Genomic DNA, 22,248 nt, shown 5'->3' on the forward strand with positions numbered 1-22,248 from the left:
CAATAAACCAATTTAGAAATAGAAAAATGAAGAGGATTTTTTATATTTTCAAAAAAAAAAAAAAAAAAAAAAAAAAAAATTTCAACCAATTCTTTGTACTCGAGCGAAATGTTGTTTTATTATTGTCGTATGCAGGTACATGTATGTATAATATGAAACGCATTAAGAAAGTCCCTCCGGACACGTGCCTCGTATAACGCATCACATTAAGAGGGTAACCTGAAACAGCTGTCGTCTTTTCTCTCTTACACATACTCACGATGTGTGTAAGTAGGTTCATGTATGCACACAAGCATACCTTATATACCTGTAATAATAGGTCGTGGTTTCCTCATTTCTGTCTTTCTTTCTTTCTTTCCTTATTTTTCACATTTACCTACTTTTCTTACCTTATTACATTTATTTATGTATATAGCATGTAACACGAAACGTAATATTTATACGACGTCTAACCTACGTACCTTCTGTTTCCTTGTGTTCCAGATGCGGCGACTCCATCTGTCACGTGGATAATCAGCGACGAATTCGGTTTACGGAGTTTCAGCTGGATTCGAGAGGACACGACTGTCTGTGTCTCTCACTTGGTCCGTTTCGTCGTCGTCGTCGTCGTCGTCGACGTATCGCGATTACGCGAATAATAATAATATCGGCCAATCGCGTTGACCGAACGAACGTGAAATTGAAACGTCTGGGTCGAGATCAAACAGAAAATAATCGGTAGATTCTTTAGTTGAATTTATATTCCAATTTATTTATTTAATTTAATTAATTTATTTATTTATTTATTTATTTATTCATTTACTCGTTCATTTATTTTCTACGTCTTTTATTTTCGGAATTTCAAAAGTGCATAATATCGCGGATGAGATAATTTAAATGCGAATAATCGTTCGATCTCGATCATTAATCGAGATGATGGCAAGTTTTTGCAGTGTTTCCGCTTCCTCTACTTGCGTGCCGCGTAACGTTCGCTATAAACTTTCTGTGTGATAATTTTCCCGCGCTTTTTTAATCGTAATATCGCACTGACGAACTTCTTCATCGCGTAAATTAAGAGAAAAACAGAGAAAAACAAACAAAAAGAAAACAGAGTGAACGTTTTCGACTAATAAACACTGAGTGAATTTCGTTCGGCGCAAAGAAAGAAAGAAAAAAAAAAGAAAAAAAACGACAACTGTAACACGCGAATCCGATCGAGAGATCTCAATCGATTATCATTAGTCGGCGTGATTCTTGCCGCGGTTTGAGAAAAATGCCGTTCGATCAATTATAAGGATCGAATGAATGTGATGCAGAAATTGGACGACCGTCGTAGGTGCCTATTATGACTGAGTACCTGGACACCCACTTTGTTCGGGCTCTTTGCCGCGATCCAGACAGACGAACTCTTCAGGTTAGTAAGGAGAAATTAATTTTTCCCTTATACAAGTTGCGTAATAATTAAAGCTGTAAGAAAATCGTAGAAGAATTTTGTTTTAACCGTGCATGGATTAATTGATTAATTAATTAATTAATCAATTACTTATTCATAAGTTAATTATTGCACAATGCAGCGATTATGTTCATAATTGAGGATTGATAAATTTCGAGATAAACATTGTATATAGGTGAATTATATCGAAAGATTTCAGAAACAATTTGTTTATTTCATTATATTGAAGTTGAATAACGTTATCGTAACGATTTATGTCGAGGATAAACCAGTTATTTTGCTTTTTAAATTTTTATTTGATGGAAATTTAGTAAAACGTAATAAAACGGATTCATATTTCTCAATCTTAGTTTCCTAAAAATTATTTTAACGTTATGAAAGTAGTGACTTCCCCCCCCCCCCCCTCCCCCCCCCTCCCAAATGTTTCGTTGCGATAACGTTATTGCTAACGTTATCGCTAACGTCAACCTCGTTTCATTTCTGATTATCGAAAATATATAGATCTGCGTAAAGATTTTTCTCCAATAAGAAGGTTCAGCAGAGCAGCTCTTTTATTGAAATATTCCTTATCTATGTGGAACTAGACCGCGGTTCGTGGCTCAGTGGCCCGAGGAAATTACAAAAGATAACCTCGTCTTCTGCAGGCGAAGTTAGCAGCCGATCCGTGTTTTTAATTTAATTTAATTTTATTTATTTTTTTCTTTTAATTTTTTTATTCTAAATCTCGTTCGAATCCACGCTGCGCTTAGATCGTAGATCGAAATCTCTGTGTAAATTACTTTTACGCAACTGTTATCTAGTTCAATATATACAATACAATTTTATCGACATTTGATTGTTTTAAACCTATTTCTCTTTTACGAAACAAAAATTACACTTCCATTATTACGATCTGATGAAACTGCGTAATGTTTCTTTGTTTTCATCAGTTTTGTTCCTTACTTGAAATATCAATTAGAGAATGTAAGGAATATCGATAGTGGAAAATAGAAAAAAAATAAATAAAAGATTTGATAAGAATATTTGAAATCGAAATTTGACATTTTTTTTTAATTGACAAAACATTGTGTCAAACAGTTTTCAAAGTATGCAGAAAAATGTCGAGGATTGGATAGGAATATTGGACAAGCACTCTTCTTAACACGATGTTCGACTTGACTATATTATATGTATATATATATATATACGTATGTATACATTTGGGGCGACAAACAATCTTGAATCATTGCTGGGAAAGACGTGAAACGCGGTTGTGGGTTGAAATATATCATTTTGCTACACGTGCAAGCTGCTCATCCAGCATCGTGTCCCACTTTTATTACACCAGAATAAAAACATATCGCCACCAGTTTAGGATATATATATATATATATATATATATATGTATTACACGCACACACACAACGCACATCTACAATACACAGACTTCTTTTCATTCCATCGAGAAGATTGCGAATTTACGACGTCGATGTAGTTTTCTCTGCTATCTCCCTTCTTTTCTCCCTGTCGAGGGATCCTTGATCCCCAAAAAATTTCAACCTTGTAACTCCGGCGATCCTGCAGCTTCTTTCATCTGCAAACTGAACGCCGCTGCGACTATATATATATGATATAGTATAAGCTTGAATTTAGTACGTTATTTCATTTTTGAGCATAAAAACGATATTAATTTAGGTCAAGCTCTGAAATTTTCATTTCATCTTTCTGTGCGCATGTTGAAATAATTTCCATTCAAGATCGATTCCTGTGTTTTAATATTGCTGGATTTATTCAAAGCATCAGATTAAAATTGTAAATGAAATCTGTTTTAATATCATTATTTTTCTTTTCCGTCGCGTGTTTCAGGATCTGCAGATTATTTATTACGGATTATTGGGTCTCGAAGCACTTCGACCCTGCAGGGATTCCATACTTCGGGGATTGTGCAAAATTGTTCGCTACGAGAGACACCATGCGAATCACGTGCTTTACTAGTGAGTATAATATTTCACACGTGTGTTATAAATATTCCAAATTCTAGAGTCGATTCGTTTTATTCGTGTGCGAAAATCACTCGGCGAGAATTTTTTAAACCTGCGATTAACGGTTCCAAAACGTACGTTTTGAAAAATTCCCGCCTCGGTAAAAAAAATGAATAAAAAAACTACGCGAAAAGGAGCGGCAAGGAGGGGGGGGGGGGGGGAGCGAAGAAACGTCGACGGGAAACACGTGGTCGTAAATGATCGCGGCAGTCTCACTGCCTCCACCTACAAATTCACCGAGTTAAACAGATCAGCTGATGTCAAGTAGGAATCTGAATTATCGGCTAAAAAGTGAGGTTTTTTTTATCACTGAAACTGTTTTACCGACGGTCGATAATCCTTCTCTCGTCGTGCCCGTTTGGCGCTAAGTTTAAAATTCGCGAGACAGATTCCGCCACTGTAAACGAATTTATTGGAAATCTTATAAATCATCAAAAGGATTTAGTCTTCGCGTCGTTAATCCTTGATTGATTTTCTATTTTTTCTTTTACCTTAATTTTCTCATCTTTGTGACAAAATTAATTATCCGATGAATATAATGCGGCGAACTTGTGCTATTTTTGGAATTTTCAGACCACAGATACCGACTCGTAATATATATATATTACACAAATATCTCGTAAGGCGTGTAAATCCCATTTCCCGAACTGTTATGCAATTAACAATCCTCGCTTTATGCCGGGGCTTCGCTCGCTCGCTTTCTTACGTCAAACAGCGATACGATTCTACGGTATACGTAATAATATACGGTCATATCATTTTCATTTTTTCTTAACCGAAGAAAACAGGGACGGGATAGAAGATAAAAGTTAAAAATAGAAAGATGAATCGTTATAGGTGACACAGTTTATTTATCCTCCTGTATAATATCATAACACGTTATCGTGTATACGCGAATGAATAAATGTCGTTCATTTCAGCACCGGCGAACTTGCCACCAGCTGGTACATCTTGCTCTCCGGTTCCGTCTTCATCGATGGATCTATGTTTCTGCCCCGTTCCAGGTGAGTTCCATGATGATTTTTTTATTTATTTTTATTTTATTTATTGATTTTCACACAAAAACCACGTGGCACGAATCACAATTGAATTGCTTTATACCGTGTACAAAACGAGAGTATATAGTACAGACTGAATGGAAACCAGTTATGTATGTACCCTACGTCAAAAATAATACACAAGTCCGAATGAAATTGGATCCTGCAGTATAAAACAACCTTCGATATAAAAGTCAGAAAACCTTTTCATATTCTAATACCTTTCAACGCTCTGCGTTTGCGTGTAAAAATGATATACCAGCGTGTCTATCGTGTTACACGATTCAAGTTCTATATTACGAGTTCCTACGAAGGTTGAGTATAAATATATGTGACATGGTGAGAGCAGAGAAAAAAAAAAAACGAAAAAAAAAAAGGTTTGAAACGTTATATCGATAAAAATCGCCGACGGATCTGTCGAATGGATTTTTTTTTTTTTTCTTTTTTTCATAATAATTGGAAAACATCTGATGGATTTTATAAAGTTTTTCGTTTATACGTGCGTCTGCTGATTCTTTTTTTCACGCATCTTCTAATCGATTGTATCAAGTTTTTAACCCTATTAAAAAAATTTTACAATATAAAAAGAAAAACATATTCAAACGATGGACGAGCTGTTGTATTTTTAACGTGAAATGTATCTACAAATAAATTCTTCTCGACGGTCTTCACACGCATACATTATAGGTATATTACTGCAATAATCAATATTTGCTAAATACGTTATACGCCTTGCGTTTATATACGTGCTCTATAGTGTGGTGGAGTTAATATTTCCATCCTCTCCTCTTCTCTTCTCTTCTCTTCTCTCCTCTCCTCTCCTCACCTTTCGCCCCGTGGCGCATATAACGCTTGACCGATCTGCAAAGGACGAGAAGAGGGTCCATCGCAGCCTCACTCGTCCGCGTATATGAGCAGCATCCCTCCCTTTCTCTGTTGCCTGATTGCCTGAATGATACAACTGAAAAACGCTATTGGTATATTTATTATACGCGTTTCTACAAAGAATTACCAAAAATAATCGATTATTTAACCGCATAATTGGTTTTTATTTTTTAATCCCATGAACGACGCGATACAATATCAATTTAAATATGAGATTAAAGTATGAATATTATCATCATTGTCTTAATCGCTAAGTAACTAATTGATGTAATAACTTATAGATAAATGAATATTTTCACCTTATATTGAAAAATATTTTTTTATGAAACTATATATATATATAGATTATCAAAAAACTTTTCCCTTGTTAAGACTATACGTACTGAAATTTGAGAAAATTTGGTTTCATATACGCAACGTTTTAAAAAAAATATGAAACAATCGATTAATCGATTCATTTTTACCGATTCAATCGACTCGTGTTCCATCATTTTTTTTCGACTCGATTAATCGATAAATCCATTATTTTTTAGCCCACTCGTTAGTGTGTCCATCACTAGTCTCTACATCCTGGACACTCACATCCTTGCAAAATATTCTCAGCACGCAGTTGTTGGAAGGGTGTGCGGCGATTTCCTCCCTCCTTCCTTCCTTCCTTCCTTCCTTCCTTTCTTAGCCTCCCCCAGGGTCGTATCACTGCAGTTGTAACTCCTGCAAGATATGTATATATCTACGTATATATATATAGCTATATTATAGGCCTGTGCAACCACAATCGCCAATAACGATTATATTTTGACCGAGGTTAATCCAGGCGGAAATTGAACGAACGATCCTCGCTCCCCTGCGGTCGGTGTCTATACCTATACGTATTATACCATGTGTAAAAAAACGACGACTTGGTTTGCGTACGTATACGGCAACCACGTAAGGAGCTCAGCTCTGACGAGAGGTAAAGGGAGGGAGGGAGGGAGGGTCTACGTAAACGTAAATTTTTTAGTTTTTGTCGTTTTTGTTTTATTTTAAGTTTATCTTTTTTTTTTTTTTTTTTTTTTTTTTTTTTTTTTTTTTTTTTTTTATCTATTCTAATCTGCATCAACTTTTTATCCGATATTCAAACACTTTTCCAAAGCTTATTTCAACTCGTCACCGCACAGTCTCATGCTATTTTCTGTAAAATGTAACGAATACAAAATTAGCGGAATTTTGAGAGAGGAAAAATTGACAAAATTTCAGTAAATCTGAAATCGTTTTTTTAGTCATTTATTCTTCTCAAATAATTTTTTTTTTTCTTTTTTCTTTTTTCTTAAAAAGAAAGAAAAAGAATTTCTCGATAGAAAATATTCGCGCGATCTATTATTTTTACGAGTAATTTTGGAAATGAAATATTCCGCAACGATGCGAGTGCATTCCACTCGAATTTCTCTACATTCTATATATTGAAACTTCTTGTCACAGACACGATTACGGTGAAAATACAGCGGCTGGTTTAGAGGGGTGAAATAAAAAGGACGCGGGCAGGATAGACAGGATAATCCGGGTGGGCTGACCTCTCCTTTTCTATTCTCTTCTTCTTCTTTTCTCTTCTCATCTCATCTCATCTCATCTCATCTCATCTCATCTCATCTCCGTTCAGAGGAGCTAAACTTACCGAGGATCTTTTTTTCTACATCAGTTTAACACCTACGCGAAACACGAAGGGCTGAAAAATAATCCATCTGACAAGGCAATCGCTCTCGTGTTGAACGCGTTCAACATAAATCCTACTATATGCTTGTATAAATCTTTTCATTCGATCAGTCCGATCCGTTTTATCATACCTACTTTATTCCTGTATATTTTATTTGATTTTTATTCCCTAATATAGGTAGAATTCTCTTCTTTAATTTTCTTTCGATAATTTTTTTTTTACACCGCTTTAGTACATGCGCATACTTTTTTCCAAATCGTTCTTACGAACAAGAGGATGGAAAGAAAAACAATGAGTCTGCGGGTGAAAAAATTTCTTCTAACTATCGCGGAGGAGTCGGAAAAGTTTATTGTTTTTTCTTTTTCTTTTCTTACACATTTTCTTTTCATTTATTGCTTCTGATATATATATCAACTTTCAAACTTTTTTTTTTTTTTTTTTTTTTTTTTGTTTGGTTTCTTTTGTTTTTGATTACCGCGCGAATATTTCTTCGTTGCATTGATATTCCAGAAGTTATGCGATTCGCGATTTGGATAAATCAATTCGTAATCGCAACGTTTACTTCGACTCTCACTTCGTAATTTCTTCTTCGTCTCGACGTGTAGTACGTATACGTATAATTACTTTACTGACAAATTAATCTCTCGCGAGTGCAACGAGTTTGTGCAATTTTATCTACACGGAAGACGACGCTGCCTTATGCCCCGACGACAACGACGACGACGACGACGACCACGTCGTCGCGTGATTCAACGAATGTGTCACTCGACGATCATATATTCCGTTACAATCCGGACTGCTCTTACTGTTGCTGCTGCTGCTGCTGCTGCTGCTGCCTCATGAATAACAATAATATTAACAACAACAACAACAACAACAACAACAACAGCAACGATATGCGTATGAAAATTAAGATACCGTACAAAAATTTAAATCTTGAATTAGGCAATTTTTTTTTCAAAGAATATCTCAGAAAATCTTTACGATACCGAAATTCGAATGTTCCTTTTTATTTTTAGTTTTTACGTTAGTCTTTTTAATATTCATCAAACAAATGAGAATACTTTATTTTCTATACTTAGATTTTTTTTTTTTTTTTAGAGAGAGAAAAAGACATGTGAATGATAAAAATTCACCTTCACCTTACACCGTAGGTACCTACTCTACCTGAATCATTGTAATAAAGCAACAATTTTTCTTCTTCTTCTTCTTCTTCTTCTTCTTGCGGCTGAACTTGTCGAGGAGATAAGAAAGCGGAAATAAAAATATTACTTATATGTATATACTTAATTGTCAAGTTGCTCTTCTTTATTCATCAATGAAAAGTCACAAGCCATACATATATATATATATATATATATTATATATAAGTGGATTAATATTATTCATGTATATACATATATATATATATATATATATATATATATATATGTGTGAGGGGCGTGGTCAGGTTTCTCGGGTCCCGTTTCTCCCTCTCTCTCTCTCTCTCCCTCTCTCTCCCCCTCAAGTTGAATTTCTCTCTAGATTTAACTCTCTCTCCTCTAATCCGATGGCAGCCGAGTTTAAACGAAGTCGTCGAACAGAGCTCGTCGCCCGCCAGTCAGATACTTACTCCGTAGACACCTCATTCGCTCGTCTCTCTGATCGTGAACGGAACGGAACAGAACAGAACGGAACGACGACGACGTCAAAACGCGTCGCGGCGACACAGTCAACGATTCTATATATATATAGCATATTTACAATCAGTCACAGCATCAATTTTCATCCTTTTAAAACGTCACGTGCGGCAAGAGATTCGCGCGTTTGTTTGTCGATTTTTACGATCATTCGCACGATACGTTGTTAATAATTTTACAATACTTATATATCTACTATGTAACATCGTTTTATTGAGAATCTGACGGATGGATTGAAAAATTCTTTAAAAACGTATTCGTACTTTGATTATATTTTGTTCGATAAACGCGGTTCGTTACTTACTTTTTTTAAAACGTTAAAAGTGAATATCCGGTTCCTGCTTGTGACACAGTGAATATATCCGTTAAACCAGTGCTCAAAAGTGTTTCTTCCTTTTTCTCCAATCGTACAACAAGAAAGTGTGTGCAATACGCAGTTCGTTTGTTTCTTTGTTGATTGTTTTTTAATACCATTTTTCGAATACACACACACACGCATTATACGTAGAGGTATAATTCTTCATATTATAGGCACAGATCTTAAGCTATATAATTATCGTCATCGCTCTTTATTTTACAATATTATTCACGTACGTGTATAATTTATTTGCAAATTTCTGCACAAGTGTAGATACAATAAATGCGATTAGAAACTACGTCTTCGAAAATCGGGGCGCAAAGACTCAGTTTTTTCAATTATCGACGGTTCTAAAACGTCTCGTAAGCGTTACAACAGGATGTTACAAACCTACCGTCGTTTCCACTGATTCACCGGTTGTATCGCATTCCGCTACCTCGATTGCCCCTTGTACCTTTGTCGCAATTAATTTATATATATATATATATGTATATCGAAGTTTTTTATATTAAATAAACCGTAATAAAACGGAATTTAATCGTATCTTGGAAGTTTTTAGACAATTTTTCGGAAATTTAATGTATATATTACTCGTAAACTTGATTAAAAATAATCGTATATAACCGGTATAATACCAATGTACAAGTGAAAAATGTGAGAATTTTTTTTACCCCATTTTGAAAAATTATTCATTCTTTTTCTCAATGAAGAAAATTAGACGATGATAAATTATTTTTTTAATTGATATAAATTAGCTGGCGTTAGCTTTCATTTTCTGTTTTTTTTTTTTTTTTTCTTTCTTCTTTTTTCTCCACATCTTATCCACAAAGGCAAATAAATTATTGCTAACGAAAGTTGATATAGTAGGACAGAAAGGAGAGACAATATGTTGAACATTTCCGGAAGATTGATTACGTATCATGTTATACACGGATGTATATGTATATATATATATATATATATACATTTATGCATGCATATGTAGAGACTTTGCTCGCTGATATTTGCTCGTATATATAAATAAACTCGTTGCAGTATAAGTACGACCTTTTGATATTTGAGCAATGCAGCTATTCTGCAGCTTCTACATTGTACCTACATATAAGTGTAAACGTGTGAATTCATTACGAACACTTTTAGAAAAATTTAAGTTAAATTTAATGTCTCAGCAGGTATACTTCATATTTTGTGTTATTTTTTTTACATTCCTCTTAGTGAATATATGATAGAAATTTTTGTGATTCTGACATTTAAATCGTCGTATCAGTATTTAATTTGTAATTTTTTTATTCAAAAAATTGTTAAAACAATTCAAAATATTTAGTGAACCTGATGGGAGATTTTTTTTTTTTATAATCGTGTACGTATTCACGGCACGTTTTTACTGCAAATATCCACGCGATATGAAATATTTTGGTAAAAAATAACGCTAAAATGCCAATATCAGCAGCATCGGTACGTCAACGTCTCGATATATCAGGATGAAATTAATTATTTTTCAGTTTTACGATTAGAATGAATTTGCAAATGCTTGGCTTTTGAAAAATATAATTATTCTTTAATTAGCTATAATTTTCAAAATTTCAAACAATCATAATCTAAATCATTCGAAGTAAAGTTTTTTCATCGATCGTTGCAGTAACGTTGCTAACTTCAATCGTATCACCACCACCACCACCACCACCACCAGCAGCAGATTTGCTCTTATCAAACTGTACATTAACTTCATTGCTTATATCGATCGATCCGTCATCTAATAAGCAGATTTTTACAATTGCAAAATCCAACATCGCGGAAAGAGAATAAAATTTTCCCATATTCACACGGCGTAAATCTCTCTGTTCGTATTGAGGACGTACGCGAGTATAAAGAGGAATGTCCTGTATACAGAGATAAAATACTTGCTCCTCTTCGTGTTTACCGCCATCTCCAGACGTCTGATATAACATTATTATTGTTATTATTCTTGTTGTTGTTGTTGTTGTTGTTATTTATACGTATAAGGTAAAAACAAACCTCGCATCCACCCATCCTTACGATATATATGCACTTGTATATACCATTCGCTCATGCAGCTTATACCCCACACTGCACACAATTATATGTCATATATATATACTTTACACCACTTGCACAGAGGACCGCTTTGTTAACGTTCCCCCGGGTATAATTCGTGGAGGTATATCTTTATGCCTGACAAGATTACATAGTAACGCGAACGGCTAGCAGCTGTAACGAGAAATTACAAATGAAACGTACGAAACGAAATGATTTCTATATGATTTTTCACTGAAACTGAAACATTTCCTACAATTTTGTGCAAAAAAAAAAAAAAAAAAAAATGCAAAGAAAAATGAAAAGATCGTTTTCGTACGAAATTGTAAAACACTTGTAATTTTTCACAAAAAAAATCAGAAAATCTTGCCGATTTTCGTGAATTTTTTTTTTTTTTTTTTTTTTTTTTCATCTTCTTCATTTGTTTTACGAAGTAATACGAAATGTTGAAAATTTTTGTTAAAAAAAATTCGTCGTCGTAGAGGTTTTTACCAGGGTGTAGGTAGTATTTAATGGTTGCAAAGGGAATTCGAATACTTGTAGTTTCGAATATTTTTAACATCTCGATTGTCGATGTGATCGATATTTAATTGTTGTTGCGTTCACGAGTCACACGGTTTGAATATTCTCGTAACTAGAGAATTTATTTATTGATTTCAATTAAGCCGAGAGATGAACAAAAATCCTTTCTGAAACCACACATACTGTAAATATTTTTCTCGATCTGACTTACTCACTTTTGCATATCGCACGTGGTTCGAAAATCAAAAAACGTTTGCATTTGATGAACCGATGCATAACTCTGTGTAAACGAATTGATTTATTTATATTTTACTTGCGCGTTGTACGGTTTGGTTTTTTAAATAAACAAACCTCGGTTATAAATTGAGAGACACTCTCTCGTCGTTAGTGAGAAAGTCACGTCCTATCGAAGACGTAAATTATTTATTATATACTATTAGGACGAATGATTCGAAGAAGTAAACTTTGCAGAGAATTTAAAAGAAAGTAATGAAACAAAGCAAAGAGTCGATGACTTAATTATAAAAATATATCTATAATTATATATTTTGCATGTAAAATTACGTCTGAAATTTATATCCAACAGATTGTTATACCTGTAAAAGAAAAGTGTTTCGTTTGACTTTGTTTTGTTTATTATACACGCAACGTTTAATACAAAAAAGGGGAAATTTTCAAAGGGAAATTTTGGTGTCAAAAAAATTGTCAAGGAAATCGTAAACCTGCAAGGTTTTAAGAAGGTGATAAATAAAAGTAAAAAAATTTCTTCGGAAAAATGGATCGTTTTTACAACGAGTGCAATTATTATTCACGTCCGTGAATTGTGAGTGACGCAGTGCTGATTATTTCACGGAATAAGTGCGTGCAGCAGAACTGTGTGACTTTGTTTTGTTCTCGCTGTTGTTGTTGTACACATATTATATACCGCAGTGCCGTCGAGAGGGTATTGATCTAACATAAAAATTACCTCACCCTTCTTCTTCTCTCGTCGTCGTCATCGTCGTCGACGTCGTTGTTGTATCTGGAGGAGTTACGCGGAAGGGTGGTAACAGCGGTGTATCTCAAAATATAAAACACCGTAACAACAACAAAAAAAAAACCGGCAAACTGGATGCTACGGACGGTGCCCCGCCACCCCCGCCACCCCCCGACATTACCATCACCCAAGATGAACGGTGAGCACTATCATCGATATGTAACCCATATTCACCCCATTTTCTTTCTACTTATATATATATATATATACCTTTTACCTTTTTCTTTCACCCTTTTTCCTCAGAACTTTTACTGCATAATTAAATGAATAATAATAATAATAATAACATTAATAATTGCATACAAGTCAATGTTTTATAATAAAATAGAGATAAATTTGTGAAATTTGTATTTTGAGAAAAATTCAAATCAATTGAACACGATTTTAAATCAGTTAATTGTGTTTTCATTTAACAACAAGGAAGTATATAAGTAACGTGTATTAGAATTAATGGCGAAAAAACCGTTTGCAGATTATTGTTGTTATTACTATTATTATATAATCGTTTTTACAACATACGCGAATAAGTTTGTCATTTCATTGATTTAACCGAATGTTTGTTATAACACCAGAGATAAATTGTCCGGTGTATACATTAACCTGCCGATCATTATATTGTATATATATATACGTGACTCACGAGTGTCATAGTATACAATATACACATCGTCATCATCGTTGTCATCATCATCACTATATATAATATATATACCGTAATGGACGTAATGATGCCTGACTTAATTGCGTTATGGTGCGTGAGGTTTAAATGGCATTCGAGGGAAAGTCAGTTAGTTCGGCGGACTAAGACTTTGAGGATGAGACGAGATGAATAAGAAAATAAAGAAAAGTTAACAGAAAAAGGAATGTCACGAAAACTATACTGACTACCATTGAAAAGGATGTTGAATCGTAAATTGAACTGATATGAATAAATTTACACATGCATACAGTCGCGTACTTAATACCTATACATATAGTTACGTACAAACACACACGCATAATATTAAAAACCTGACGTAGACGGGTTATTAAATTTGCATGCCGGTGTGTTGTATAAATGCCCAGGGGGTTGCAGATACACGATATGCTTAATCGTCTACGCAGAGCAGAGCAGAGAGAAAGGGAGAGAAAGAGAGAGATAACAACTCGTTATTACAAAACTAGTTGGAGAATCGTCGTAATACTGTAATACATATATATTTTGCCATATACGTAATACATATAGGTACTTATGTATGTATGTATGTATGTATGTACAGTTTTTTTTTTTTTTCTTCCCACTCCTTTCTGGGCAATTTATTTTTACTTGAGATTATTATGATTATTATTATTATTATTATTGTTTTTATTTATTTTTTTAGTCGGTTTCTCCCCGCCAATGAAATATTTTTTTCCCTTCTCTTTTTTTCTTCTCTCTGTTTTAGTTAAAATGGGATTCATCGCAGCGAAGCCGTTGCTTTCGTAATTATACAAGTTATATGAGCTGCCTCGCTATACTTGTACTTTATAGTTATGTTATACGTTTATCCATCCTCGCGAGGTGAAGGGTTATGACGAAAACGAGAGAGAACCGAGACGATATCAGATTAGATGCATCTCTCTTGTGTGCACTGACAATTATATATGTTATATATGGTGTATATTATGTACAAGTATAATATAAAAAAGTGTCGTTGCCCGACAAGAATAACGATGATGATGATGATGATGATGATGATGATGATGATGATGATGATGATGATAAAACTTGGAAAAACGTACAACAAGGCACAGAAGAATCTTTTATGACGTTGAAATTGGCTATACGTTACTCTAACGATGCATGTTTCCGAAGAATCGTTACCTCAAACCTTTGGAATTGTTCGAAATTTAGCCAAGCATGATGAACAAAAGATATCTTTTTTTTTTTTTTTTTTTTTCTTCTTAAATCCAACCCCTGTAGAAAGTCGTTTCAAAAATTTCTCAACTATGATTGATTTTTTCTCCCGATATTCCGTTACACTAACGTACGTTAGTGACTTCAACTTCGTTCATTTCATGACAAAATTTCTTTTCTCTACTCCAGTTTGTAGTTTCGTGTTACTATTTGTCATAACTAATTCTTATTAAGAGAACCAGTCTAATTTACGAATGATTGAAAAGAGTAGACGGGGCGGTGGGGGGGGGGGGGGGGGCATACTTATACCCTCATAAAATACTACCCTTCGCGCAAGGAATACCTTAAACGAACCCTTGAGAACCAATTTGGCGAACGATGCAAGGCACGTTTTCACCGCGAATGGGAAATTGCAGCAGCAGCAGCAAAGGACGATGTTGACCGTGCAGCTTCGGGCTGTGATGCAATTTCAGAATATTCCTTCCCGTTTCTCTCTACTTCAGCCCCTCAATTTAACCGCTCATTTTGGACCCCATTGCAACGACCAAGGCGTGTCATGATGCATCTTGGCTTTAACGCGAGGCGATGTATAATAGCGGGACTGCAGGATGCTCTGCAACGCAGGAATGACTGTACCTACACCACACCTACCACCACCACGTAGATGCTTATACTTGCAGCTCGCCGTCCTCGTCGGAATGCACTCGATAACCTTGGCCGCTGAGCTCGCGCTCCCGTTTCAAAGCTTTTTCTCTCCGTCTTTTATCTCCTTTGCTTTTTTGTTTCGTTTTTATGTTTTTATGTTTTTTGTTTTTCATTCGTACTTTTTCACCGGGTCCAAGGATCGCGAGAAAACACCCGAGTATCTATCTGGATTTAATGTGTTTTGTATCGGTATCGGTCCAATTACGACACGTGTGACGTATTACGCAAGCTAGTAATCGGGGCGGGGCTGAAATTACGAATTCAAAATTTTGCGAGAGTGCCAATTTTACAGTTTTTTGGTGACGTAACTTACAGTGAAGAAATGAAAACTTTGTAGAAACAGCAAAGTTTAGAATGGTCCGAAATCCGATTCATCCGATCCGATTTCATTTAAGTCACTCAAAATTGATTCTCCTAATTATTTGTACTTTATACAAATTATTTATCAACGCATTCGTTACAACCAATCGTAATCTTTTTTTTTTCTTTTCTCTTTTTACATACTTGCATCCGGTTTCTTCTTTATTATCTTACCGGACACAACTTACTTCTTAAAAAAACAAAAAACAAAAAAAAGCTTCCATATGCATTTGTAACGTACAAATCAGGAAAAAACGCATTCTGGTTTCATTCTGGTTTCAAATACATCTGGGAATATCTAATTACGATCACCGAGCGAGCTTTTCCGGGAATGAAATGGCAATCCTACCGTCTTCGTTACTCTTCGAATAGGATATACGAGATTGATCGAACGTTCGGCGCATGACCGCATGACTCGACTACAAAGTGTGAAATCGTACGTGCGTGATATGTTATTCTGATAATGATAATACACGTGGACCGTATAACATATCTTATATAAATAATCGTTGCGCTTTTTCAGAGCTTGCAGTCCTAGTGCATTGTATAAAACGTGCAGTATGTATCATACGAACAGTCAAGTTTTGCAAATCTGATACGCAGCTGGTTATAATAATACTCAATACGTTCTATATCGTATATATATATATTGTATATGTAATATTCTTGAAACGTTTTCAGAAAATTACAGAAAATTGCGGAATCCTCGCGGACAGCAGTTAAATAGTTACAAATACTACAATTGCATCGGGAATTTTTCATTTCACATTTATGTGTCAAAATCACGATATATTACCGGGATGTTAACGATCGTGCAGCGTTACGGAGAGTTTGTTAGGAAAAAAATATATATATAGAAGTTAATATGTGCAGAATTGCGAACGGAACAAGGAAATAATATATTTCATAATATTACGCACGTACTATCGTATCTTAAAGTGACCTCAACACGGTTTTATTGTACAATTTTTTACTGAGGTATTTAAATAAACGATTCAAACAAAATATAAGTGCACGATATTCTTTGAAATTTTTTTTCTTTTTTTTTTTTTCTTCTTCCATCTGCACTACAGATTTTCAAGCTTGAGTAAAATTGAACTGTACTTTAAATGACTCGATGAGACAGAATTGTTGTTTTGTTTGTTTGATTGTTTTTTTTTTTTTGTTTTTTTTTCCTTCTTCTTAATATGTTATTTCTTTTTTTTTTTTTTTTTTGGAAAGAAAGCAACATATTGTATATGGGAATAATTGCAAATCTAAAGAAGATTCCACCTGCAGCAAGAGCCTGGGAAGAAAATAGAAAAGCTGAAAATAAGGAAACGGATATGACATACCTATACCTTCTATAGGCGTGCAACGTAGGGTCATATTATCTATAGATATACTTAATACAAGTCGACGGGGAATCCCATCACGCAACCTGTACTATAATTCTTGTGGTTACCAGCCATGCTATGTCAACCATAGAGTTTATGTTTGAGGTATATATAATAGCATCAAAGGTTGCGCTCTCATCTACGATCATATTCTCCTAACGTTTTCTGTTCGTGTATGTATGTACATACATATATGGAGAAAATATACGCCCTCGATTTGCAAGATGACTAATTATTGATTACGTTTTGATTCAGACAGAGAAAAAAAATAAAAATAAAACAGAAACAAAAAAGAACAATAAAACGTTTCAATTTTAAGTATTCGAAATTTTTATACGTTATAATTTTATTCTACTCAACTTTTATTTACTCTGAATTACGATTAAAGTGCAAATTGAGCTAATAAAATTTTAACCATTATTAAAAACGTTCCTATGATTGTTAATTGTCTTTTTCTTATTTGAAATTAATTTTTATTTTTGTTGTTCTACTTGGAACAGATTCATCGAAATTCCATCAAAAGTCTAGTAAAAAAAAAAAAAATATCTGGTACACGACAGCCTCCTTCTAAAAAATTGTTCTTAAAAAAACAAAAAACAGTTTTTTGGCCAAATTTTCAGGCGGGCCGTTGTGCCCCGACATCCCCTATTTAAAATTAGGTTTCAACCTTCTTTTTTCCCATAACATTGTCGAAGTGCAAGTCATGCATCGTTTCCTCCAGCAGTGATAGCTGACCGTAGATGTCAGCCGCAATTTCCTCGTCCGTCTTTTACGGTTTTTACTACTTCGCCGATCACCCTTTGTCAGAGCATGCGAGTTGAGTAGTAACGTCCGTGTCTGATCAGACTCGCTGCTCGCGACGTACAATTTATGTTATAATTTATAGAAGGATTATAGACACGCTGATTGTCAGAATTAACCGATCACTGACGCACGGAGAGGCTTCGTTTTGATAATGCAACAGCGAATCGAGTCAATTATTCAGGGTAATCGATCCTCTTCGGGCTTGAATTCGCGAGGGCGTTTATTCTGATCCTCCTGCGTCTCCTTATTCCTTTGTTTTAATACTTTTGATAGGTTTGAGGTTTTTAGCTGATGAGCAAGTATTTTTTGTCGTATTTTTTAGTAACGATATATTACAACGCAACGAGATATTAAATGATTTATATATATTTATATATGCGTATCGTATCTATGAAATACTAAATTACGCGATATTCAATGTTTGTATAAATTCACACGATAAATAAAAGGAGTTGAAAAGAGTTTTGCAGGAAAAAAATAATTCGCAATTTACTACCATGGTAATCCATGATAAATTTGTTTAGGTCAAAAGAAAGGTTCTGTGGAAAAATGAGGGTTTTACGTTACGTGTAAGATGTGAGCTCAGTTGATTTTTTTACTTTTATACTTTTTTTTTTTTTTTTTTTTTTTTAATTCATGACGTATCGCGAATAAAATTTTTTTATTATTGCTTACATCAATCGTGATATCAATTTACGTCACTAAGAAGACCGTCACTTGTAATATCGAGCCTCCAGTTGCTGTTTGAAAAGCGTATCCAACTACTTATATTTATTATGAAATTCAAACTCATAAAATAGTTACAATTTAATACGAACTTTTAATTCAAGAGAATAAGATTCCCGGATGATATATCGTTGTTTAAGAATCGTGATCTTTGAGTTGAATATAAATTTAAGTAAAAAAATAATAACCAAAGTGCTACAACGTGATTTTTCACGAATTCGAAAAAGTGTGAAAATAAAGTGAAAAATCAAACGAGCCCGATATTCAACAGGAAAAAAACCTAATACATATATCTATTGGAATAACTATGAAGTGTATAAAAAATTGATGAAACGATTCCTCAGCAAACAATATTATTCATACAAGAGCATTATACACAAGTACCTACAATAGACGAGATGATTGAACTGCTGCTGCACTGCGGCAAAACAATATGCCTAAACAATATCATATACGTATAATAAATAGTCAGAGAGGCGAACACAGTAGGGATTGCAAGAGGGCCTTAAACGCGGTTGCATTGCTTCGTGCGGTTATTGGTCCAGCAAAAAAGGGTGAGAAGGGAAGAAGGAAGGAAGGAAGGAAGGGCGGGAGGGAGGGAGGGAGGGAGGCTGCACGCATATGCCAGCGGACCCTTAATACTTTCATTGTGCGTCGCGTCGCAGCAGGCCCATTGTGCCCTCGCCATAAGTGCCTGCGGCACTCTTGTGGGATTGACACATATACTCCTCGTGTGTACGAGCCTTCATTCGGATTATTGTTCCTCGGCTCTGCACAATCAGCCACCCGTACGATAGTCTTCCTCTTGAATTATATCCCGTTGCCGGAAGTCTCTCTCTCTCTCTCTCTCTCTCTCTCTCTCTCTCTCTCTCACACTCACTCACTCATTCTCTTTCGAACTGAGAGAGAGAGAGAAAATCGTGCAGCCGTTCGATCGCCCGCGCGCGTGCTATTTTATATATATATATATATATTATATTATATTGTTATACCTGTCGGAGTGTTTTCTGTGGTTTCGTATTGTAGGCAAGGTACTTATAACCCTTCGAGTCCGATATCAACTATTTCAGTTCGGAAAGGGAAGAAGAATTTCTTGTCGATTGCGAAACGTTTTAATACCGCTTGGGTTGAAATATCGATGGTTGTTTTTATTTTCTTTGTTTTGATTTATTTACTTATTTATTTATTTGAATTTTTATCTTCTTATTTACTCGTAGCTGAGGAAATCAATGTCCTCGCGAAATTCCGCCTTTGAGAGTTACTTTTTTATTTTTATTTTTTTTTTTTTTTACCGACGAAATACCTTCTCAACTTGTGCAGCCTATAAACTTATCTACAATCTTAACTCAGGAATCTGATGGATTCGAAGCTCTTCGTTTTGTGGATTCGTAATTTTCGGATTTATTATTTTCGGATTATCATTTTACTTTCTTTCCCTGCTTTTTTTTTTTTTATAGTTGTTGTTCTTTTTTACACTTTTTTTTGTTTCTATTTCTCACTTAGATCAAATCCTCTCGCCAAGAATCCCTGCTTTCACGGTGTGTACAAATAAATATATAACAAACACGCAAGACTCGTCGAAATCGTGAGAAGAAAAGAAAAGAGTAGATCGTGACAAAAGTTAGTTGTATACTTTGCGTCACTCGCTGTCTCTCTCTCTCTCTCTCTCTCTCTCTCTCTCTCTCTCTCTCTCTCTCTCTCTCTCTCTCTCTCTCCTCTCTCGCTCTTTCTCTCTCTGTATCGTTTGCCCCGAGGCCTAGAAAGTGTAACACAGTGAATGGGAGGAAAAACGCCGGGGTATCGGGATCAGAAGTAGTAGTAGCAGCAACAGCTACAGCAACAGCAACAGCAGCCAGTGATTCGATGAGAATCGAAACCGCGGGAGTAACGAGAGAACGAGGGTAATATACACAACACGTGAAATGTATAGTAAGGTAAGAGGCTGTGGAAATTATTGCGAGAGAGAGAAGGAGAGAGAAAGACAAAGACAAAAAGAGAAAGAAAAAGAAAAGGAGAGACTGCGCACTTATCCTCTACATTATACGTACGTATACAGAGTAGGTATAGTGTCAGAAGTCTAATGCAACGGAGCTGTTGGCATACAGTGGCTACAATTATACTTTTATACTCACGGAAAAGGAAGATTGTAATTTATGCACGGAGGTTTGAATTGTGATTTTTAATGAATGAATATATATACATATATAATAGATCGAATGGATGAAATCGAATTGAAAAAAAAATCAAATTCCAATGGAGTATCAATAATTAGAAACGTTTGATTCAATGAACCATAAAAATTTTATACGACAAGTAAGTTAGTGTTCGACATCCGAAGAAATATTGATCTGAGCATTTAGGTCTGGAGGATCTTTTTTGTGGGAAATTAAATTTTTAACAAAATTTTACTTAACATTTTTTTCGGTAAAGTTAATCATTTTTGAGAAAGACAGAGAAAACTGTGAAAAAAGTATTTTGGGTAAAAATCAACTTTACTGACGCGTATCATCTCACCAGTGTAAGTTGCACTTATACCGTTCCAGACACTTTTGAAGATCGTACAATTCTGCGTAAATTTATATCAAGAATAATGCGATAGCATAAAATACCGCGGAGTTATAGAATTTTTAGAAAAAAAAATATATATTTTAATTCACATACGTGTATTTTGTATGGAAAATATTTTCACACCGAGGGAAAGTAGGCCTAAAATTAGTATCAAGGGCTATAATTTTCAGGACATTTTTCGTTCGGATCATCCGACAAAATTTGAGTGGGGACTGAAAAAAGAAAAAAAGAAAAATAAAAAAAATCACCCTAATATAACGGTAAAGTTAGTATAAATTTGTATAGAAAATATGAATAATTTTGAACACCTACGTTTAAATTTGTCAAATTCTAGAGTTGTCAGGTTAGAAGAAGAAGAAAAAAAATAACGAATTTAATACAAGAAACACCGATATTATCCGTAATATATGACAATAACCGCAGGTTGATAGCCCACGCTAACCGTAAAATTTTCCATGTTTATTTTATACCTACATGTGTAACTGTACATATGAATGTGGTGGTATGTAATAATAACGAATTAAGATTAATATGTCAAACCCACGCGTGGCTCGGTAAAACGCGATGTTGAGATACCCAAAGCGGTACATTGGTATATACGTACATACGTGATGCTTGTATATACATGTAATATTTATTATATATTATGTAGATATATTGTGGAATGGATAATTCGAATCGAGAAAAAAAAACGAAATTAAATTATTAGGCTGGCCTAATTGCAGCAGACGAATACGACGAGTTCGAATAATTGTCATTCAGCGAGTATATATATATATATATGTGATAGGATTAGAACACAATATTTCACACTTCTTGGACTTCACTTTCATTTTTTGGATAGAAATTTTTCGTTCAATTCTCGTATCAGAAGAATTATTTTGCTCGTAGTTGCGTTTCCTTTATTTCTTATTTTCTTGAAAACAAACTTGGGAAATTCTATACACGGTTACCACTTAGAATTTTGAAAAAAAAAAAAAATAATATGTCTTTGTGTTTCACTCGTGTGATTTTTAGAAAATTTAATTCTCGACTATCCAAAGTGTGAAAGAAATAGACTTTCAATCGCGATGCGAAGAAGATTCTTCCGCAGAATCTACGTCTACGTTTTTGCTAAT

The 22,248-nt window shown here is 34.6% G+C and overlaps 1 protein-coding gene across 9 annotated transcripts in view; it reads left to right on the top strand.

The window, feature by feature from the left end:
• The first annotated feature begins 1,181 nt into the window (after positions 1–1,181).
• The window catches only part of LOC124408835 (rap guanine nucleotide exchange factor 2-like), an 81,271-nt gene continuing 60,204 nt past the window's right edge, over positions 1,182–22,248 (top strand). For 4 of the 9 annotated variants that reach the window (XM_046886118.1, XM_046886526.1, XM_046886585.1 and 1 more), the window contains exons 1-3: positions 1,184–1,393; positions 3,278–3,405; positions 4,374–4,457. In XM_046886118.1, the coding sequence (XP_046742074.1) occupies positions 1,325–1,393; positions 3,278–3,405; positions 4,374–4,457 (281 nt within the window). In that variant the 5' untranslated portion in view covers positions 1,184–1,324. Of the gene's footprint in view, positions 1,394–3,277; positions 3,406–4,373; positions 4,458–12,653; positions 12,855–22,248 lie in introns of those variants that run through there. The other 5 variants (XM_046886451.1, XM_046886206.1, XM_046886756.1 and 2 more) reach the window with 5 other exon arrangements.

The sequence above is a fragment of the Diprion similis genome, chromosome 1, assembly GCF_021155765.1.
Source record: "Diprion similis isolate iyDipSimi1 chromosome 1, iyDipSimi1.1, whole genome shotgun sequence".
Lineage (NCBI taxonomy): Eukaryota > Metazoa > Arthropoda > Insecta > Hymenoptera > Diprionidae > Diprion > Diprion similis.